The sequence below is a fragment of the Vulpes vulpes genome, chromosome 12 (genome assembly GCF_048418805.1).
Source record: "Vulpes vulpes isolate BD-2025 chromosome 12, VulVul3, whole genome shotgun sequence".
In the NCBI taxonomy this organism is placed as follows: Eukaryota; Metazoa; Chordata; class Mammalia; order Carnivora; family Canidae; genus Vulpes; species Vulpes vulpes.
This window is the reverse complement of record NC_132791.1, coordinates 133,863,107-133,885,225: the sequence shown is the minus strand read 5'-3', so window position 1 is coordinate 133,885,225 and position 22,119 is coordinate 133,863,107. Positions and strand designations below refer to the sequence as shown.

The 22,119-nt window shown below is 56.5% G+C and overlaps 3 protein-coding genes across 5 annotated transcripts; all 3 read right to left on the bottom strand.

The window, feature by feature from the left end:
• Positions 1-160: 160 nt before the first annotated feature.
• Positions 161-7,984, bottom strand: SENP3 (SUMO specific peptidase 3). 2 transcript variants are annotated; one of them, XM_026005398.2, is made up of 11 exons: positions 7,696-7,984; positions 6,110-6,835; positions 5,110-5,349; positions 4,903-5,014; positions 4,215-4,362; positions 4,038-4,085; positions 3,354-3,431; positions 1,534-1,671; positions 1,312-1,395; positions 1,140-1,190; positions 161-707 (listed from the first exon to the last, which is right to left on the bottom strand). In XM_026005398.2, exons 2-11 carry the CDS (start codon positions 6,822-6,824, stop codon positions 597-599), a joined length of 1,725 nt encoding a protein of 574 aa, XP_025861183.1. In that variant the 5' UTR covers positions 6,825-6,835; positions 7,696-7,984; the 3' UTR covers positions 161-596. The 2 variants fall into 2 exon arrangements, with proteins under 2 accessions (XP_025861183.1, XP_025861182.1); XM_026005397.2 differs by lacking the exon at positions 7,696-7,984 and having other exon boundaries at positions 6,110-7,691.
• Positions 7,985-8,865: 881 nt separating this feature from the next.
• On the bottom strand, positions 8,866-11,853 carry TNFSF13 (TNF superfamily member 13). The gene is made up of 7 exons (XM_072730173.1): positions 11,798-11,853; positions 10,645-10,874; positions 10,220-10,298; positions 10,030-10,077; positions 9,767-9,885; positions 9,409-9,547; positions 8,866-9,183 (listed from the first exon to the last, which is right to left on the bottom strand). Exons 2-7 carry the CDS (start codon positions 10,849-10,851, stop codon positions 9,074-9,076), a joined length of 702 nt encoding a protein of 233 aa, XP_072586274.1. The 5' UTR covers positions 10,852-10,874; positions 11,798-11,853; the 3' UTR covers positions 8,866-9,073.
• A 200-nt stretch (positions 11,854-12,053) lies between these two features.
• Positions 12,054-20,718, bottom strand: TNFSF12 (TNF superfamily member 12). Of its 2 annotated transcripts, XM_072730175.1 has the most exons (7): positions 20,095-20,718; positions 19,887-19,934; positions 19,231-19,306; positions 18,337-18,390; positions 18,216-18,251; positions 12,983-13,107; positions 12,054-12,769 (listed from the first exon to the last, which is right to left on the bottom strand). In XM_072730175.1, exons 1-7 carry the CDS (start codon positions 20,251-20,253, stop codon positions 12,518-12,520), a joined length of 750 nt encoding a protein of 249 aa, XP_072586276.1. In that variant the 5' UTR covers positions 20,254-20,718; the 3' UTR covers positions 12,054-12,517. The 2 variants fall into 2 exon arrangements, with proteins under 2 accessions (XP_072586276.1, XP_072586275.1); XM_072730174.1 differs by lacking the exons at positions 18,216-18,251; positions 18,337-18,390 and having other exon boundaries at positions 20,095-20,342.
• Positions 20,719-22,119: the final 1,401 nt, after the last annotated feature.

Below are 22,119 nucleotides of genomic sequence, written 5' to 3'. Positions count from 1 at the left end.
TACCTCTGAGCCCCAGCTTTCCTGCGGTGGGGGCTGAGGGTGGGGTCCAGGGATGACTGGTCCCGGGGGAGAGGGGGAGGACCCGTGGTCTCAACACCTATGACAGTGTGGCCAACAGTGACTGCTGAGCCCGAGCCTGACAGAAGGAAGACCAGCACTGTGTATCTCCAAAGGATCCTTTATTGACCAGAACAGGACCGTGGCATTTATATATATATATATAAAAAAAAGTTTGAAGATCTGGCAGGCAGTAATCCCTTTGCCCGCCCACCACCCCCAGCACAAGATTTTCCTGCCCCCGCCCCTGCACACATAAGGGGGATGACTGCCCCACCCAGGCCGCAAGGCGACGCTCCGCCCCAGCAGAGGGGGGAAAGGGGGCTGTTCCGTGGCCACCCCCTCAACATCGGAAATCAACAAGTATTCTCTCAAAGAAAAAAAATAACAGAAATCAATTAAACATTTAAATATGAAAAACCAAAGGGAATCGGGTAGGGAGAGGCAAGAGAGGAAAGGAACTGGAGTTTCAGGGGAAGAAGGGTGCCCCATGTCCCCATGCCCATTAATGAATGGGCTTGAGGCCTGGGATACGAGGCTCACACAGTGAGTTTGCAGTGACACAGCTCCTTGTAGATCTGCCGACGAAGTTTGGGCATGTCCTGCTGGGTGAAGCTGAATGGCTGAGACAGGGCCAGGTGCTTGCAGTACTGGGTGTTAACAAAGCAGGCCATGAGAACCACCTACTGAGCATCCCCCCAGGTCAGGACCTGTGCTGTGCTGCACAGGAGCCAGATCCACCTAACCAAACCTTTCACAGAACATCCACGTTTCACACATAAAGCCAACATCCCATAGCCTGGGGCTCAAAGCCTGACTCTAGAGTCATTGTTCTCGGTACCTGAAGAAAATGCTTTGCACTGGGGGTTGGGAAGCAACTGTACCAGGGCCAGAGACCAAGGACCAAGAGACCCAAGCCAAGTGTGGGCCCGGGGAAGCCGGGAGACCAAGGGGATCCAAGTTTCTGCACACTAACACCTAAGGTTCCTCTCTGCTCCACAAGTGCCTGTGAGCCAAACCAGAGAGGTGGAACAGCCTCCCACCTCCTTACCAAACCTTTAACCCCACCGATCTCTGCTTACCTGTAACACAAAGGCACCACAGTCACTGTCATTATTCTGCCTGGCCACATTCTAGAGAATAAAAATGAAGTCCTTCACCTGGACGCTCCTTGGGGTGTGGCTTCCACTTCTTCCTCCTACCGCTCCTCTATCACCACCATCACCACCTATACCCCTCCCTCCAGACACTTACCATTTTGAAGTAACCTTTCCAGCCCTGGTGGAAATCCAGCCGGTCTTTCTTCACTGCCTCTGCCTGTAGGTACTTGGCAATATGCTATGGAGACAGGAAAAGGAGGAAGTGATGCCTCGGTTTCCCAAGTGAACCTAGGGTATAGTGGCCCCAGGCACCAGGCCCGCCCTTCTGCCCATGATGCCTTGCCACTGGATTCTCCCCCCGCCTTCCCTCTCAAACCTTAGGGCAGCGGCGGTTTAGGGTGCGCTGCGAGTCAAAGTAAGTGATGGTGCGTCGCCTCACGTCAACAGAGATGAGGGACCAGTGCACCTCCAGGTGGATGGGGATTAGCAGGAGCTCCTTATTGAAGATGTCCACCTAAGGAGGGTGGTGTCAGAGGTCAGGTTGGACAGCAGGAGCCACCTGCCCATTGCCGCGAGGGTCCTAAAGAGTGGAGGCGGAGACAAGGAGCCCAGTGGGCAAGCACACAGCTGAGCCCCTCCACTGTGAGGTGAAGTTCAGCATGTGTAGATTCCAGGGGTGAGGGAAGAAGGCAGGTCAGAAGACCTACTGTCACAACACACCTGAGACCCCAGGATGGCCAGGTACTTTCTTTCCATACATTAAAGGCACGAGTACTTAATAGCTAAAAACCCAGGCTCAGGATTCTGGAGCCAGCCCACCGGGGTTTAAACCCAGCTCCTCCATTTCCTAGCTTGTGACCACAGGTGAGCTACGGAATGGCTCTCCGTGCCACCGTCCTCTTAGATGTTAGAGGCTGCGAATAACAGTGCCTATCTCACTTGTTTGTTACCAGAGTTAAATTAGTTCCTGTCCATGATACGTTAACAGCACCGCACAGGACCTAGTAAGAGGTTGGCCCGTTACCACGACCACCCTGTGAGGGAGTTCTCAGTCAGCCTAACGATGGAACTGCAGCCTGGGAAAGTAGGGCACCTTGCTGACGGGCACAGGAGAAAGGACACAGGGGACACAGGCCACGTTCTTTCCACTGTGTCATCCCACCCATACTAGGAGAAGCGGGCCTGCCAGGTCACTGCAGGTGTAAGCCCCTGAACCTGGGGACAGAAACTAAAATGCCAGAGCCAGTCCCGCTTCACTCTAGACAAATTTTTTCGCTTTTGGCGGGAGGGCAGGGACCCCAACTAGAGGGGAGAAAAGATACCCACCCCCACCCCATCACCAAACACGTTCCCTCATTTTCCCCAGTAACTTCTGCCACTAACCCAGGCCTCCCCAATTCCTAGCTCTTCTTCATTCCCACATCCAACCCATCTGAAAATACCATGGTTCTACTTACAAAACCTATCCTAGAGAAAGCCACTTCCATTTCTGCACTCAGCGCCCTGCTCCAGGCTTCTGTGCTCCCCTCCCTGGCCAGTCTGCCTGCTTCTACTCTTCCCCCCACTTCCAGTCTACATGAAGCAGGAGTTGAAAACATGAGGGACTTCCCAGGCTCCTTAAAACTTTTCAGTGGCTTCTCCATGCACATCAAGAAAGATCCACCCTCCTCCGCCTCTCCTCCATGCCTTACAGGATCAACTCTGACTGAATTTCTTACTGCACTCCCTTCACTCAGATGCTCCCACTATACAGGACACCCACATGGGCCTTCAGTGCCTCAAATGCTCATTCTCCCTCTGGGTCCCATGTACTTGCTACTCCTTTGCCTAGACCACTCCTCCCCCAGATCTGCAGGGCCAGCTCCTTGGCCTTCAAACCTCAGAGAGGAGAGGCCTCCCCAAACCGCCCAATCTAAAGGGCCTAGCTCCCGAGCTACTGCATTACCCTTTCAGGTGATTCACAGCACTTAGCACTAGCTGAAATTTAAGCTGTTTATTTACTCTTAACTCCATAAAGGCAAGTTTTCCTTACTCAACACTGAATCCCTTGTGCCTATGACTACCTCACACATACCAGAGCCTTATTAATACTTGAAAGACTGAGTGAGCAGACTTTGAGGAAGGGCTCCTAGAGAACAGAACTCTAATCCTCTACAGGCAAGGTGTCACACCAGCGTATATGAATTGATAACTCACGTTTTTGGTCCACCTTTTCACCCCATCATAACCCTTGGTGCGGAGTTTATCATAGAAGAAACTGTTGAAGAAATGCACCTGTGCCAATGATACAAAAGACCTGGATGGAACTGAAAGAGATCAGGCCCCCTTGCCAGGTCCCCTCCACCCTGGCCGCTTCCTTTCATTAGGGCTCCAAGGGCCAGTTTCAACAACCTGCACTCCAACTCACTGAGGGTAAAAAACCAAAGCCTTTTTAATCTTATCTTACTGCTTCCCATTCCAATTTGTGGAGTTAGCCACAGGGAAAAACACTACACTGGGGAAAAAGAATCGGTAAGTTCAGGACCAAGATTACAAATTTGAGGAGCGCCTGGGTGACTCAGTTGAGTGTCTGACTCTTGGTTTTGGCTGGTGTTGTGATCTCGGGATTGAGAGCTCAAGCCCCTCGTTGGGCTCTGCACTCAGCAGGGAATCTGCTGGAGATTTCCTGCCTTCCCCCCCACCCTCCCTCCCTTCCTTCCTTTCTCTCTCAAATAAACAAAGCTTTAAAAAAGAAAGACTACAGATTTAACTGACTGCCTTCTACCACCTCTCCCCCAAAACAAAGATCCTCTTTATGGATGAAGAGATAAAAGGGACTGAAAAAGCTGCTCCGAACTGCAGAAGGGCTTCTGGGGACTGAGGTACCTGGTTTGGGCCTACCTTTTCAGGGACCGTGTCCATGACCAGGTCTCCATACATGTTCATCACCTGGGGAGAAAATGGGAGGCAACTTGCCATGGAGAGTGCAGCATAGGTATAGGGCTCCCCCAAACAGAGGGCCCCAGACACCCTGCTCCCTAAATCCCCTTTTGGGCCCATTTCTCCACTACTCCTCACCTGGTCATTGAGCCAGTTCTGTCCATACAAAGTCCCCAGGTCATCCATGGTCAGTACATGCCGCTTATAGGCCACTCGGAAACCCCTCACCATGGCATTGCCTGGCATCCGCTGGTACGACTGGATCAGCTGCAGCACCAGGCCCTTCCTGAGTAGGCCAAGGGTGGAGTCACACAAGAGACAAGGGGGCTAGAGCATACAGAAGTACTTTTCTACTGTCCAGAATAAGAACCTAAACTAAGTTCTTATTCTTAAGAATAAGGGGGCACCTGGGTGGGGGTACCTGGGTGGCCCAGTCGGTTAAACATCCGATTCCTGATCTCAGCTCAGGTATTGATCTCAAGGTCGTGAGTTCAAGCCCTGTGCTGGGCTTCACACTGGGTGTGGAACCCACTTTAAACAAAAACTAATCCTTTCTTTGGGCCACACATCCTTTTGAGGACCTGCTGAAGGCCTAGTCTCCAGAGAGGCACAGGAGTATCAGGTATACATAATATTGCAGGATCTCAGGTAAAGACTCCACCCCAGTCAGTTTACAGGGGCATGGCACACTGCCTACAGGTTCCTCCCCTTCTGTTCTACCTTCCTCCGTCTGCCAAGTACATCCCTATGGGAGAAAAGGCAGCAGCAACCTCTCCCTACTCTCAGGGCCCAGCCCTCTTCTGACGACATCTCTTTCATGCCTCACCTGGAAGGTGTAGAGAACTCCTGCTGAAAAATGTCCTCCAATTTCTCTACCACCTCATCAGTGCTAAGAGGGATGAGGCTGCCATAAGTTTGAAGGAATTCATCCAAGATGCCTGAGCGGAAGGAAAGAGGAGAGGCGTGAGGCCTCCAGATTCCAACTTAAGAGGTGGCTACTAAGCAAGAGACTGGGTCCTCTAGGGTCCCTTACTCTGTACGCAGGTCACATGCTCCTCCCGCAGGGGGCTGTGCTGGCCAGCCTTTTCCCCAGGCCGCTCCGCCTCTTCTGCAGCACTCAGATCTGAGCCCTGAAAGAGTTCCTGGGCCACATGGTCCCCGATGCTACACACGTTGCTGATGAGGATGCTGGCATCAGGGGGTGCCAGACCTCGTTCCCCTTCTGGCCCAGGGGGTCCCCCAAAGCCATTGGGAAGAGTACAAGAGAGGAGGCCTGTAGGACGGGGAAACAGGATGGAGATGAGAAATTGGCTCAGATCAAAGAACAGTGGGATAAGATTAAGTGACGCACACAAATTATAAAACCACGAGGATGAACTAAAACGTATCTACCCATATAAACCCTAAGGATGAAATGAGCATGTCTGAGAAGTTATAAAGAAACAGAAAAGAAAAAGTACTACTCATAACACAAAAGCAAGACAAGACGGAGATAAACTTCAGAGATATCTATCACCATTATTAACCTGGCATCTAGTATAGGACCCTACAAACGCTCAATTAATAAAAACATACCCCGAAATTGTTTGGTTGAGAATCCCTAAAAGAAACATTCTGAGTGAGAATGGCACACAGAACAAGACAGGCGATGTAGTCCACTAGTCAGAGAAATCTCATCCCACCACAAGGAGAATGGCACCCTTTGCAGACACACATGCAAGGGTCCCCTTTATTCTCAAAGGGCAAATGAGGAATTTTAAGTGTCTAAAACTGTCCTGACTTTTGTAAACCACGTCTCCCTTTCTCATCTATACACAGGACACCAACTTAGAGACTCTGTATTCCAGCTTTGTCCATCTCCCCAGACTTAGTTGCTGCTCAAAGAGGCGCTTAAGATATCTCACAGATATTCCGGACTCACTCACTCTGCCATCCTACTAGCCTTCGGCCCAGCTGTCACCACAGCCAGAAGCTCCTCATCCTCCAGGATCTGAACCCGCCCTACCCTCTCCCTCCACCCATTCCCACCTTACCAGAGTCAGGATCCAGAGGAGACTTTGGAGGCCACCTTAATCCATCTTCCTCCACTGGGGGCCCAGAGGACATTGGTGGAGACCCTCTCACCCCATCCTCAGCCATGAGAGCACCTAGCAGACCCAGCCGGGGTGGAGGTGGCCCCCGAGGGGAGTCAAAACGACAGCAGGGAGATGGCACCTGTGGTGTCGCACCCCCTTCCTGGGGTGAAAGATGGTTCTTGGGGTGTGTGAGGCTCCGCCGCCGGCCCCGGTGGCGCCCCCAAAGCTTCCAGTGGAATGTCAGCGAGGTGCTTTTTGAGTAGAACAGCATCCGGAAAGCTCTCTTGGCTCTGCGGCGGCGCTGTGAGCAGGTTTTTCGATGAGTAGGGCGGGGAGGGCGAGGTCGCTGGGAGGCCCCCAGCTGACCCCATCTTGGGGGCAGCCTCCAAGCTGCCACTTCCTCTTCCTCATCTTCGTCCTCATCTTCGTCCTCTTCTTCCTCCTCTTCACTAGCTGAGGCATCAAAAGAGGGCCGAGGGACAGGGAGGCGTCTGGCTGGCGCTGTGGTCCCCGACCCAGGATCTGGCCCAAACCCTCCACCTGATTTGAGTCGGGGCTTGGGGGGTGGGGGCCAACGAATACGCTCCCGTCTGGGACTTGAGTAAGCTGGGGCTATGCCAGGTCCAGGAGGCTCAGGCCCCCAAGACCCGGACCCTTGTATAGTCTCTTTCATCTTCCAGTAGCCTGTAAAACAATGGTCAGTGTCAGAATCCAAACATCCTATACCCCAGATCTTGCTTCTCTTCCTCAGCATGCCTTCTCTGGAATCAGATGCAAATAATCTAAGGAGAGAGGGCAAAACGCAAAACTACTGACTGCTGACATTTCCGGTTAACACGGTTCACAAGGGGCCCTTTAGAGCCTGTGCCATCATCTCTCCTCTGACCAGACAGAAGCAAGGGAGACTGGCTAAGCAGCAGACCTCCGGGATCTTATTTCTCAAATCCCCAGGTTAAACCCAGTATTCTCAGGCTCTGCTTCTCTATTTTACTGCCAGGAGTATCCTAATTGAGAACCTAACGAGGGACGTGGCTCAGCACGAGAATGCTGACATGACACGGAGACAGCTGAGGAGAACACAACTTCCACAAGGAAACCGCGGTCCAGAGTGGGAAGAGAGTTCTCTACCACCCTGGAATGAATGGGGGGCTGGGGTGGGCAGGGTACGGGCATGCTCAGGTCGTCTCGGGAGGTCTCGGGGGGAACGGGGATCCCAGGGCTACGGTTCAGGGAGTAAAATCCAATGAAAACGGAAGAATGTTAAAGGAAACTGAAAGAGAACCCAACCGGTGCTCAGACAGCGGGATCACGGCGCTGGGACAGAACTGAGCGCGTGAGCCAGGCTGGCCCAGCCCCCTCTCCTGGTTCCCGGGGGCCAGAATGCGTCCCACACCGGTTTGGTCCTACAGGCTCAGGGCAGTTCGGCGCCCGAGGGCCTTAAGAAGCCCCTTCATGGGCCTCCTGGGCCCCCGTTAGGTAGGAATGAGGTCCAGGATTGGGAGAGGCCGCATCAGGGCTGGGGGAAGGGTAGGGGGCGTCCTCACCGGGAGCGGGGAAGCCGGGCGGACGGGCCCGAGGGCGGGCGTCTCCGGCCTCAGGCTTCCCGGCTCATCTCTCCGGCGACGGCGGCGGCCCCGCCACTCCTGCTGTCTTCAGGCGCAGCCCTCTCAATTCAGGATTCCAACGCTTCTGGGCCGCGCGCCGCGCCGCCGAGCCGCCCCGCCGCGGCCGCCTCTCGCTCTGCTCCAGCCTCCACCTCCACCACCTCCCCCTCCTCCTCCTCCTCCTGCTCCTCCTTCCCCTCCCGCGAGCCCCAGGCCCACCGGCGCTGGCGGCGCACGACTTGTACGTCACACCCGGCAAACAGCGCCGGCGCGGCCAGCACGCACCTAGTCCCGCCTACCCGGGAGCGCAGACGCCGCGGGACGGTCCCGCCCCCCGAGCCCTGCGCCCGGCTGCGCCTGCGCACGCTAGCTGCTCCGGGCCGCGCGCGGCGGTCCCACCGCTATCCCGCCTGCGCGTGCGTGCTGTCCGCTGCTGCGTGTCCCGCCGGGGAGCGCTCCTAGGGGCTTGCGGGCCCGGACCCCGGGGCGGCGGGACCTGGGTCCCCCGGGGGCGCGGGCGGGGTGGAGGGAGGGCAGCGAGGGCACTGGGAGCCGTTTATTCTCTTTTATTGAAGTCTAAGCGGGTCTTGAGCGGAAAGAAGAGCCCAGAGGAGTGAAGGCAGGCCAACCCTAGGGCGCACGCTTGACCCACGCTCCCCGGCCGTCCAGCCCAGCCCACAGGGGCCCCGACGCCGGCGGGGCGGACAGCACGAAAGGCAAAACTTGGCACCACCCGAGGGAGGAGTGTGGCTGCACGGGGAGCGTCGTCGTCAGGCGCCCAACAAGCACCCCCTCCCCCGGAGATCGTGATGGAAACCGGGGCGCCCCACAGCCGGGGAGGGGTGTGGGGGGTGAGGCTGCTTGTGCGGCGAGGAGGCAGCGGGTACCTGGGGACAGGTGTGGCCTGGGGGGCCCCGAGTCCTTCCGAGTGGAGGGAGGCTGCGTGGACGTCTGCCAGCAGGCAGGCGGACTCTCTCAGGCTGCCGCTAGGTGGTGGTGCTGTTCTGGAAGCCTTCCAGTGGGACCCAAAGTGGGTCTAGACATGGCCTGGCATTGCCCGCCGCCACCCCTACCTCCCCCAAGAATGTGGGGCTGGATGGGGGACAAAAGCAAGATGTTACACCTCTTTAATATCCGTGAAAGTGAAGTCTAGAAGGTGAGGGCGCGATGAGGCAAAGGGAGGAAGGGAGATGGATGAGCCGTCCAACCCAGGGTTGAGGTCAAACCCAGAAGAGGCCTCTGCTCCTGTTAGCTCCTGGCTGTGTCCAGTATTACCCACCCTCGTCTTCCGAGCTCAAAACCACCATCCGTATCATAATCACAGTTTCACAAACCCCAGGAAGGTTCCATGCGGAGAGAGGCTAAGTTTCGCCCTTCCCCGGGGGATTGTGACACTCAGAATATCGCCCTGGTGCAGGTGGAAGACACCTGAGAAACGGGAGAAGATACACACTAGGTGAAGCACAGTCCTGCGGTGGACCCTCTGGTGCCTCCCCTCCCTCCTCCAGCTCAGCCTTCCTCCTGCTTCCTGGCCAGCATCCCCCAGATCCACCTCTGCACCCGGGCTTCCAGGCCCCACTCCCCCTGGCCTGGTGGCCTGGTCATTAACCCCCCTGGTGTCAGAGCCGCCCTCTGTGCCCACAGGCCTCTCACCCGCACTGTAGCAGCTATTGTAGGCCCAGTCGGGGTTGGAGGGCATGCTTCGGATACATCGGAAGAGAGTCTCCTGCCTTCCCTGGCCCTCCCGAGACACCACCTGACCCATGGTGAAAGTCACATCATGAAACAGGACCTGGCAGGGAATGGAGGAGAAGCTGAAGGAAGTGAGAAAAGAAAGTATGGCTCAGTACTGGAAGGCTCGGGAGCCTGGACAGGGGAGCCAAGGAATGAAGGAGGGTCTTCCAAGTGCTGTGAACAGAGGGTTTGGGAACCCTCAGGACCAGGGCATCCAAGTCCTGGGAGAACAGACCTCCTGGCCCCCAGGCGAGGCTTAGGGTATGTGTGGGATTACCTGGCTGTACAGCAGATAAATTCCAGAGTCCCAGACTCGAACAACATATCCTTGGGCCTCCAGACCTCTCCCACGCTTAAGGGCCGGTTGCCACATCACCTCTGTCACATCAGAGTCCTCTGGAGGTGAGGAGTGTGACAGTCAGGAGTTGTGCACGTTCTCAGAGACTTTCCACCACCAGGATTCTCTCAAGCTCAGGTGCTAGCTCCAAAGTTCCGTGACCTGGCCCCTCCCCCAAAGCCATTATTTAAAACAGTGCTCACCCTTGGAGGTGATATTGATGGGGACAAGGTGCAGAACTGAGTGCTTCTCTGAGGAGAGAAGGAGGAGATCTAAGCAGCCCCATCCCCCTGTGATCAGCCCTCCACCCTCACCCTGGCTCAGGGCAACAATCTCGAGGTTCCCCATGCTGCTTGATCACCTCCCACCCCTGCTGCACCCCGGAGGCCTCACTCTTCTGTTTATGGATGAGTGCAGCTCTCTTTCTCCTGGATCTCTCCCCATTCTCCCAGGCTTCCAGGGCATCAGGGCTCTGCTCATGGGAAGAGGGTCAGGGTTAGGCTAAGAAGCAAGGGCCCCCGACAGCTCTTCCTCCCGGCTGCCCCTCCACGCCCACCCCTGCCCCGGCCCCAGGAGCGCCTCACATCACTCCTGCACTTTTCCCCAGCAACCTGAGTCTTGGCGCTGGCTGTCCTCCAGGATCTGGTAGACATGAGAAGCATTAATCTTTAACAATTTCCTTTCCTGGAATGGCTGCTCCCTTGACCTCCAAACCTGGGACCCTCTCTTGCACCTACTCAAAACTTTACAGACCAGGAGGCTAGACCTAAGAGGCCCCGACCCAGCCCTGCCACCCATCCTCAGCTCCCCTCACTCACCTGCTCCTGGAGGCTCAGCCATGGATACCCTTCCTCCTTCTCAGAGGGCCCTCCAGTCCTCTGCAGCCGAGCCACCTCTCTCCTTAGATTTTGCAGCTCTGTTTGTTGGGTCAGCAGGGCCATGGCACAAGCCACGGCCCCCAGAGCTGCCCCCCAACTCAACCAGAGGGCGACTGAGAGTGCCGGCTCTCGGACTGGGCCCCCCATGTCTCCTGGGGGCCCTTTGGGGGCTAGCAAGGAAGGAGATGAGGCTGGCATGAGCTGGGGACCCTGCCGAAGGCTGTGGCCTCAGGAGTGGGGTGGCGAGGAGGTGGTGGGAAGGGTGGGGGTACAGAAGGGAAGAGGAGCGTTACGCAAGGGAGGAATAAAAAGGAACTTGAGAATGAAAAAAGGGAGGAGGAGAGCCAGCAAGGGGCACTGTTGGTGCTCCTGGCACCCCGCCGTGGGGCCAGTGTTGTGTTGAGACGCCCCCTCCTCCAGCGTCAGGAGAACTCGGTGTCAGTCTCTCTAGGAAGGACAGGACTGCCAGTGACACCCAGGAGGAGCGGCCGGAGCATAGGAATCCTGGGACGGCCCCAGAAGTGGGGGAGGGAAGGTTGGCTGGCTACAGGGCATGGTGCCAAGAGCTGGGATGGAGGGACAAGCTGGGCAGCCTTGGGGGTCACCGGTGAGGGCGGGAGACCCTCTGGCTCAGATACCCCAGAGATCCTCCGATAAAGTCGGCCAGGAATGACTGAAGGTGGAAAAGGAGAGGAGGGGGGCAGATGGGAAGGAGAACCAGGGTCGCGGAAGCAAGAGACGGGCTGAGTTCTGGGGTTAAGGCCAGGCCGGGTGTGTTGGAATAAGGCCTGTACTACTCCCTGTGCTGAACTTGGCAAGCAGGACTTCCTGTTTCCCGAGAAAAGCTCTTACATAAGGCTCTGGTCAGAGAGAGAAAGAGAAAGCCCCAAGCACCCTACCACTGTAGGATTCCTGCCCTGGCCCCTGGGGCGCAGGTTCCCACATTCCTGGGCCCCAGCGTCCTGCCGACTGACCCTGGGCTCCCCTTGGGGCCTGCTCCCACCCCACAGGCCGCCAGGCTTATGCCAGCACCTGCTGAATGTCCCGAGGCTGCCAAGAGGAAGGGCTCCTGCTCCTCCCAGCCCGGGATTACCTGCAGGAGGAAGCCGGCCTCCTAGGTAAATGAGGTAGCTGCTGCTGGACCTTGGGCAGATTGATTTTTTTTCCTGGCAGCTTGCCTTTCCAGTCTCTGCTCATGCCTCAGGGGTCAGAGGCATGTGGGTCTCCACTCCTGGGCCTGTACCTTGCCCTGGCATCCTGCACTCCACTCCTAGGTACCCAGGCCCCCTTCCCATGGAGCCCCCAGCTCCCCTGAGCGATGTTCCCCACACCCCAGTAAAGAGAGAGACTGTGGTTTATTCTCTTTAATATCCACTTATTGACATCTTGTCACAATAATAATAAAAATAGTATCTGTTTTAAAAATCCACAGGGAAGGAGCTCATCCTGTTCTCAGCCCTCGCGTATGGGAACTCCCGGCCTCCGTGTCCCAATTGCCCTGGCGTCTAGCCCTGATTAGTGCCTGAAGTGGGGGGAGGTTAGGGACCCATTCTCACCCAGAATAGACACAGTGTCCTTTGGCTGGTGGGGGGGGGGGGGGAGTTGGCCAAGAGTTAGGAAGTCAGGAGATAAATGGGGGCTTCAAAAGACCAGGGGTTCAGGGGCCAGTGAGGTGGAGAATGGGGGTGTCAGAGGGCAAGAGGATTATGTATGTGGCACGGAAACAGGTGAACAAGTCCAAGTAGCCTGCAGAGGGCAGGCAGGTCAGGGCAGGGGGTGGGGGGAGCTGCAGTGGGGGCGCCCCCAGGGCGCCTCAGTTAACCTGGAAGAGTCCGAAGTAGGTAAGGAAGGGGGCGGCCTTGAGATGGGCCCAGGGGAGGGTGCGGATCCGCAGGGAGGACCCGGGCCGGAGGGGCAACAGCCCAGACACTTGGCAGAGGCGGAGCTGGGGGCCCAGGCTGCTGGCAGCTGTGGCGGAGAACTCTTCCAGGCAGCGCAGGGCCAGGGCGTCATCCACCAGCAAGTCCAGCTTCAGGTAGACAGCCTTCCCCTCATCAAAGTGCACCTGGGGGCCGGCAGGAGGCCGCAGAGTCCGGGGTCCTCGGTGACCCCAGGATCCCATCGGGCCCCGACCCTAGGCTCCCCACCCCAACCTGCCCCCTGAACCAAACCCTCCCCGTCTCCCTCAACCTGCCCGCCCCCCCCCCCCCCCCCCCCCCCCCCCCCCCCCCCCCCCCCCCCCGCTTCCTGCCCTACCATGGAGCCAGGTGGGGCTTACCTGGCAGTACAGGTAGTAGAGCCCAGCCCGCGTGACTATAAATTCCCCGCTCTGGCGGTCATAGCGCAGTGGGTTGGAGCTGTTGATTTTGGCCTCTTCCCAGCCACTCACCGTCCCGTCCACACCTGAATGAATGCAGGGGTTCAGAGATTGGGGACAGTCCCTTTGCAGGGCCTTCTCATGATCCCCAGGGGCCTCTGCAAATTCATAGGCCTGGGGGGGCCCTCTTACCCCAGGAGATGAAGAGACGGCCCTGCGGCCCAGGGAGGAGCCACAACCCCTGCAGCATCAGAGGAAGTCATGGAAAGAAATGCCACACTTGTGTGACCAGAGCAGTAAGGAGCAAGTTGTCCCCAGCCACCTCTGGGGGGGGAAGAGCCAGGTGGAAGGAGAAGCGCGGGGGCTTCGATATTTTGTGTCTTTACTGTGTGCCTCTCTCACTCTGAGAATGCCCACATACTGTACCTGAGTCATACAGTACCTAATTAAACTAGGGCAGCCCGGGTGGCTCAGTGGTTTAGTGCCGCCTTCAGCTCAGGACCTGATCCTGGAGACCTGAGATCGTGTCCCGCATCAGGCTCCCCACAGGGAGCCTGCTTCTCCCTCTGCCCCTCTCAGTCTGTGTCTCTCATGAATAAATAAATAAAATCTATAAATAATAAATAAATAAATAAATAAATAAATAAATAAATAAATAAAACTAATCACAAGGGGGATGCCTGGGTGGCTCAGTGGGATAGGCATCTTGACTTCAGCTCAGGTAATGATCTCAGGGTTCTGGGATCAAGCCCCACATAGGGCTCCCTGGTCGGTGGGGAGCCTGCTTCTCCCTCTACCTCTGCCTGATGCCCCCCACCCACTCATGCTCTCTCTGTCAAATAAAATCATTGAAAAAAAAATTAAAAATGAAAGTAATCAAATGGTACCCAAATGTCCATCAAACAATGGCTGGATAAGGAAAAGTCTGGTGTAGCCAAGCAATGGGGTATTATTCAGCCACCGAAAAGAACTGCTACCATGTGGATGAACCGAAAACATTATGCTAAGTGAAAGAAGCCAGTCCCAAAGGACCACGTATTATGAGGTTTCTATGAAATTTCCGGGTAAATACATAGAGACAGTAAGTAGATTGGTGGGTGCTTAGAGCTCTGAGTGGCGGTGGGTGGGAGACATAGGGGTGCTGGCTACAGGGTACAGGGCTTCTTTCCATGGTGATGCCTGCATAACTGTGTGAACAGACTAAGAGTAAATAACCCACCGAATTGGCACACTTGAAGCGGGTGAATTGTATGGTATGTGAAGCATAGCTCAATAAAACTGTACTGCAAAACAAATTAAAAAAGGCTAGAGCTAAGGTCATTGCCAAGATGAATAATAAAATGACAGAGCAGGGGAGCCTGGGGGGGCTCAGTCAGTGAAGCATCTGCTCAGGCATGATCCCAGGGTCCTGGATCGAGTCCTGCGTTGGGCTCCCTGCTCAGCAGGGAGCCTGCTTCTCCTTCCACCTCTGCCTGCTGCTCTCCCTGCTTGTGTTCTTTCTCTGTGTCAAATACATAAAATCTTTATATATATATATATATATATATATATATATATATATATATATATATTTTTTTTTTTTTTTTTTTTTTTTTAAACCAACAGCAGGATGTCAGGTGGCTTCCTGGGTCCTCCCCAGGGCCACCCTGGTCTCTCTCTCCAATCTACCACGACACAGGCCAACTCCCAGGGCTCCTGCCATCCTCTTGTTCCCTCTGTGCAAGGACTCAGCTGACAGGCTTGCCCTGGCCCCTCCAGTTCCAAACAGCCAACCCCAGCCCTGCCTCTCGTCTCTTCCCCAGGCCACCCTGGTTCCTGCATAGCCATCAATGAGCAGGGAAATCATCCAGTTTATTTACATATGTGTGAGTGAGAGGTCTGGCAATGGTCTTACTACCGAGTCATGGCACTGAGAGCTGGGCCTGCAATGAATGGGCACCAGCAAACACTGGTGGGAGGACAGAAGGAGGCAGCCAACAGGGCCCACAACTTGGGCAGGGTCTAGATCCGGCTTGGTCTAGATCCACCGGACACTCTCCTGGGCTTCACTGGGCAGCTGCCTTCCCCAACCCTCCCTCCTCCGCACCAATCTGATGCCCCAGTTCCCAGTTCCTGCCAGTGCTGCCACCTAAATCGCTCTGTCCCATCTCTCCGCCCCCAAGCCAGGCCCCTGCCACCACCACTGGGATTCTTCTCAGCTTCCTTCCTCATGCGACTCCCTGGGTTGGCCACCTTGCAGGCTCCAGCTTCTTCCCTGCAGGACCAGAGAGTGAGGTCTCTAAATCACAGATGTGAGCCTGCCTCTACTTGCTCTGACCCCAGAACGACTCCCAGACCCCATCTGTGGCTCCGCTAGCACTTCCCTTCCACCAGGCTGAGCTGCTCCTGGTCCCAGGCTGAGCCTCATCATACTCTTGCAGAACTCGGGACATTGGCACCAGTGCTTCCTTCTCCCTGGAAAGGCCCTGAAGGGAAGGGAAGGGGTCTTCCCTTGTCCATCGGACGTTCACGCATCAGGGCCCATGCCTTCTTGGGGAAGGACTTCCTGACTCCACTGTCTTCCTTCTATGCTCCTGTTTTCCTCTGGCACTTTTGTGATGGTTCTTGTCAAGGCGAACCACAGTTCACAAATGAATATGCTCCTATCCTCTTCTAGATGGGAATTTGAGAATAGGCCTGGGGGTGCTTCCCCAAGAGCACCGAGCCGGGCCCTTCCAAAGAGCAGGTTCTCAATGCTTGTGTGTCTAGTTGGTGGAGGAATGATGTCTGGGTAACTACTGAACTAAATGGCCCCTGGAGGGGTGGGGGAGGACACTGGCCTGGGGCATGAAGGGCAGCGGAGAGGAGGAGCGAGGGCATCCCCCACTATGGATCCAGCTCGAGGAAAGGCTGGTTGTGGCCAAAGGGCACAGTGTGGCTGGGACCGCAGTGTCCCTCAGTGTCACAGCCACAAACCTGAAATGGCCATTCTTTATGCCTGGCAACTGCTCTTCCCCATGGAGCTCGAGCATTGATGCAAGATTTTGTACCGTTTCTTCTCTCTCCTCGAACCTCCTGCCCATCTTCCTCACTCTCCAGAAGACCTAGAACTCACCAGGCCAGGGCTCCCTCTCCTCCCCCGACCAGAGCTAAAAACTGACCTGTGCTCACATTCTCCACTAACCCTCTTGTGATGGTGGCATGATGTGTCCCTCCCTTCATCCTGAAACCTCCCTGCCCCTCTCCCTGGGCGCTGCCCTACGGGTTCCCCTCCCCCCTGCACGAGGTATGTCCACACTCTAGGTAGCTTCAAATCCTGGTTCCATGGGGCACCTGGGGGGCTCAGAGGTTGAGCATCTACCTTCCGCTCAGGGTGTAACCCCGGGGTCCTGGGGTCGAGTCCCATATCAGGCTCCCTGCAGAGAGCCTGCTTCTCCCTCTGCCTCTGTCTCTGCCTCTCTCCATGTCTCTCATGAATAAACAAATAAAATCTTAAAAAAAAAAATCCTGGCTCCCCACTGAGTACCATCACTGCCTCAGATGGGTTCAGTAACCTGCATCTGTAAAATGGGGCTGATCAAAAGATCTTCGTTTTAGGACTGTTGGGAGTTCTAGATGAACGGAACATTCAGTAAACGTTAGCCAGGAGTCCTGCAGCACCGCTTAGCACCAGGACTAAATTTGTCCTCCATCCATATCTCCCTCCAGCTACTGGCCCGTTGCTTGGCTCATCACGGAGAAACTTCTGGAAAGGGCTGGCACTGTCTCTGATGGCTATTTCCCATTTTCTCTTAACCCAGTCCATGCTGGCTTCTATCCTAACTGCACCACTGAAACTGCCCTGGCTGAGGTCACCAGTTGACTTTTAAGGTTACCAAACCCCCCCAACCCCCCCACCCCTCCCTGCCCGTGGTCAAATCATGTGACCTCTCTGCTGCATTCAGCACAGATGGCCCCACCCTCCTTGGTGAGAAGGCATCTTCTCTCAGATCACAGGACACTCTCCTTCCCAGTTTCTTCCCTTCTGTCTGGCTGCATCTCTGCTGGATTCTCCTCTTCCACTCCACTTAGGGATGTCTGGGGGCCCCATGGCTTCACTCTTGGGGTCCTTCTTCCCCCGGGTGTCTCATCCAACCCTATGGCTCTAAACACCATCTGCATGGCCACGGCTTCTGACCAGATGCACACTGACCCAGCCTCAGCCGACTACGTCTAGCCATCTCTCCGTGGAACTCACTCATTCATTATCACTTCTCCACTTGTTCAGTGAGAGAGCTAAAATTTCATGACTCATTTACATACCTCCCAACCTATTTATTCCCCAGTTAACCCCATCTTGATAAACGGGATCCTTATTCCCAAGGATGCCCACGTTAAAAATCTAGAAGTCACTTTCGATTCCTTCTCTTCCCTTACCCTGCACATGCAACTCAAGAGCAACCTGTATCCTCCAGCCACACACCCTATCCATCTACTTCGCTCCATCTCAACTGCCAAACTCCCTAGACCAAGCCACCATCATGTCTTGCCTCCTGGCCTGTCCCATGGAAGGACATTCCAGGTGAGGGAACAGAGTGTGCAAAATCCAGAAGAAGGACATTGATGGGGCGGGGTGTCAGGCCAAGTGTGGAGATTGCATAAAAGTGTGCGACCAGATCATGGGGAGGCTGCAGCCAGGCAGGGAAGCAATGGAATAATGACAGTGAGTTTGGAGGGCCTCAGCTTGGCAACACAGGTAATGGAGTAAAGGGGTGAGGAGAAGCTGGGATGGGGAAGGGGTAGAGACTGGATGTGAGGTTCTGATGTCAGTGGTGCTGAGATGGGAGGTGGGGTGGGGTGGAAAAGGAGGACAGTAGAAACATTTTGAGAAAAAACTATCAGAGCGTGAAGACTCAGAATACACGGGGGTGGGCGGAGAAGAGGGAAGAATCAAATGTGTTTCTTGCACAAGAGTGAGGGCTGGTGGCTGGGTGGGGGGAGTCTGCCTGGCTTCTCACACCTGGATCACAGGCAAACACCAGGTTTGGGAGCTGAGAAAACAGAGCCCCCAGGATGTCCTTGACATGGCTTCTGGTGTTCCCAGGCTGAAGGCGGGTGGAGGTGGGGGGGGTGGGGGGATGGGCAGTGGGAAGTGAGAGGTTTTGAGGAGCCCCTTTTCCAGGGGCCAGTGCTGTGGGGGTCAGGGGAGAGCTCAGAGGTGGGAATGGGGTCTCACCGGCCTGTCCTCCATCCTGTCCCGGTTGTGGATGAACTGTAAGGCATAGGAAAGGGTTGGTGAGACCTGCCCTGCACCTCTGCCCCCTGTCCTCCCTGGGCATAGCTCACCCATCGCTCACCTTCATAGTGCGCTGCAATGGCTCTGCGAGCCCGCGTTTTCCGGCCTTTGGATGCTGAGATTCAAAGAAAGAGACAGGGGCCAAATAGTGCTCCCTACATCTGAGAGGCCACCCCCCAGCACCCCCGTACCCTCAGAACCCCAGCATTCTGACTCTTGTCCAGACTCCAGGCCTCAGAGCCTCACGCCATACCTCCCTCCATAAGCAGAATGACTACATCATTTATCACCCAAACTGGGTTGTTTCTGAGAGCAAAAGGGTGCTATCAATAATCACACAGAAATAACAGTTGTAAGCTGGGATAGTCGCCTGCAAATCTGGACATATGGTCACATGGTCATCCCATTCACAAGTTTCTTTGCTTACTGGGGCCCCGGTCTCTGTTTCGCCTACCTTCTCCCCATCAGTTTGGGGTTTTTTAAAGATTTTATTTTTTTATTCATGAGAGACATGCAAGGAGAGGCAAAGACACAGGCAGAGAGGGAACCAGGCTCCCTGTGGGGAGCCTGGTGCGGAACTCGATCCAGGACCCTGGGATCATAACCCCAGGCAGCCCCCTTGTCTCCATCAGGACCCCAGGGATACTCCTAACCCTGGGCCATCCCCTCTTTCATACGTGGCGTAGGGTCTCAAATGAGAAGCAGGTCCATGTGATGGAAGGGGCTTCAAGGAGAGGCCCAGAACTCTAGGCTTGCATCTCAACTCATTAGATGCATGATTCTGAACTCTAGCCCCCACCCTGTCTATTCGTCAGTTTCTCTAACCCCACTTTGAATGAGGATAATGGTTTTGGCGCTGCCCACTCCATGGGGATGAACCAAAGCAATAATGGGTGCAGAACCCATCACTGACCCGCCACTATTATTCCTGAAGGTATGATGAAGGGATGCTCACCGTTCCTGCGAGTCCGGACCAGCCGCTTCAGGAAGGGCCCAGGATCCTGGCTCTCCTCTGTCTGGGAATTCAGTTCCTAGGGGAATCAGGGGCTGGGCTAAACCAGGGTTTTGTGGGGACTACCACAGCCTTAAACTGAGACCGACAGGGGGCCCGGTCGGGAGAGGCACCAGCCAGCAGCGAGCACAGATGTCTTAGGGAGCCAAGGGGAGGCAAGGTCCTGGGGTCAGGCCCCAGCCCTCACCCTGCTCCCCAGACCTGCCGCACCTTGCCGGCCTCCCCACGGCCCCCCAGCCCCCCAGCACACAGAACAAGCACAGACCCTGCGGAGCAATCGGCACACTGCACACGCGCCCACACCCAGTCGGCGTGCACACTGGGTACACACCCTGCACACATCACCAGCATCCCTCCTCCGCGGCAGGCTCCCCCCATTTCATGCCCCCACAGCACCCACAGCCAATAAACACTCCGGACTCAGGTGACACCAGCCCCTTCCACACGGCCGTCACCATCCCTCCCTCCCTCCCTCCCTCTCGCATACCCAGGCACGGCGGTGCACACCCCCGCACACACGCGGCTGGCACCGTCGGGGGCGCCCCGCAGCATCGGCTCGCACCCGCTCCCCGCGCCCGGCGGCCCCCACGGCCACTCACCGGCGGGCCCGGGTCCTCGTCCGCCACCAGCTCCCCCTGGGAAGGCTCCTGCCGGGAAGGAGGCAGCGTCACCCCGTCCTTCTCCACCTGACATCTCACCCGCCACCCCACTTCCTGGCCCCGAGCCCTCGGCCCACCCGGCCCGGGCCGCCGCTCCGCCACCCGGGCTCGCGGCCGGCCCCCGGGAGGGTGCACCGCGGGGCCTCACCTGGGCGGGCGCCGATGCCCGGCTCCCCAGGCTGACCGCGGCCAGCAGGAGGCCGAGGCAGGCCAGCGCCAGGCCCAGGCCCAGCGCGAGCGGGGCCAGCAGGGCGGTGCCCGGCTCCCCCCGGCGCCCCCTCCGCCTCTGGCTCCGACGGGCGGCCATGGGGGCGGGGGGCTGTGCCTGCCTCGCCGCCCCCCCCACCGCCCGGGACCCGCGGGGGGCGGGGGGAGCCGGCGGGCGGGGCGGGCGGCCGGGAGGGAGGGGCGACGGGCGCCCGGGCGGGGAGCGCGCAGGAAGCCGGACGCTGCGGGGCGGCGGGGCGGCCGAGTGCGCGCCCCGCGCCGACCCCCGGAGGAGGCCCTCGGGGCCCGGGTGCGCGGAGGGGGGGACCCGGGCGCGGTTGTGGTGCCGGTGGAGGGGGGCGGCCGGGCAGCGGGGACCCCACCCAGGCTCGGGTGCCGAGGGGGCGGGGGGCGGAGAGGTGGCTGGACCCCCGGCGCCCCCGATCGGGCCGGTGGCGCCTTGGGCCCAACCGGCGACGTGGGGCTCGGGACCGAGGTGCTCTGGCCGCCGGCTTAGGGCCGAAGCCGGTTCGGAGTTTCTCGGCTGCACCAAAGACAATACTTCCGTGCCCAGGACTGGGAAGGAGCCTGAGGACATCACTCACTCGGGTCATGTGCTCACTTCTGTCGGCGGATCAGTGGGGAGTTGATTAAAACTCCGGCTCCCGCGCTGGAGGGGCCGGCTTCCGGGCCGCCCCCGCCCCCGCCCCCGCGCCGGGTTAGCCCGTGCCCCAGACACCTCTCTCTCTGGAAGCACGTGGGCCGCTTCAGCTCGTCGCGGGGCTTCAGTGAGCTCGAGGGGAGCGACGAGAGCCCGGTGCACGAGTTGCGCAAAAGCCGGACCCCTTTTGCCTTGAAAACACTTTTGCAAACAGGAAATCCCTCGAGGATGCATTTAACCTGCAACGTGCCTTTCTGTGCATCTGCAGTGAAAAGTGCTAGAAAGCAATTCTGTTGCGAGAGTAACAATTAGCTCTCAGGCGAAGCCGTGGTTCTGACCAAGGAAGTTCACAGAGATGCTCAGCTCCCTCCTCTCTCCAACACCACCTTTGGGTCTTGTGTTCTGGATTCTGTTCTGGATTCATTGTGTTGTGGAATCTGCTGAACCGCCTCCGGCCGCAGGGTCTTTGACACCTTTATTCCACTTACTTGGCACACTCAGTCCACTCTGTCCCGGGGTTAGTCATTTCTGACAGTTTTCCAGACCCGTCTTTTCTCAAGAGGATCCGAACTGCCTACTAATGTCTCTTCTGGTACCTTCTCTTTCTCAGCTGTCGCAGTTTGTAATGAGAGCTCTGGCTCCTCTCCCCATCTACGTTGTAAAGTATGAAATCATATATTTCCTGATTTCTGCTTATTGTCTGTTTCTAGGCAATAGACAAATTGCACCAGAGTTTGTATTCACTTATATTCCTGGCACCTCGTGAAATACTGGTTCCCGGCAAATATCACTAGAGCACCCTGTTGATAAGACAAAGCAGAGTATATTGCTGGTCCCTCAAAGGCCTGACAATGCCTCATAGGGAGATAGGCAAACCTACGATATTTATGGAGACTTTGAAGTCTGGTTTATTTATTTATTTTTTTAAGATTTTATTTATTTGAGAGAAAGCACAAGCAGGGCGAGCAGCAGGCAGAAGGAGAAGCAAGCTCCCCCCAAAGCAGGGAGCAGGATGCAGGACTCCATCCCAGGATCCTGGGACCATGCCTGAGGCAAAGGCAGATGCTTCACCAACTGAGCCACGGAGACACCCCTGAAGTCTGGTTTAAAGAAGGTCTTTGCAAGCTGGGGTAAGAGCAGGAGTTGATTAGGGTTACAGTGGAATCCTGAAGAATTTGCATATCCAAGTGAGAGGCTCAAACAGTCTTAAGATATAAACTGTTGGTAGATATTTCTATGGAAAATCAGCTGATTTTTTTAAAGTAATCTCTACGTCCAATACGAAACCCAAATTCATGACCTCCA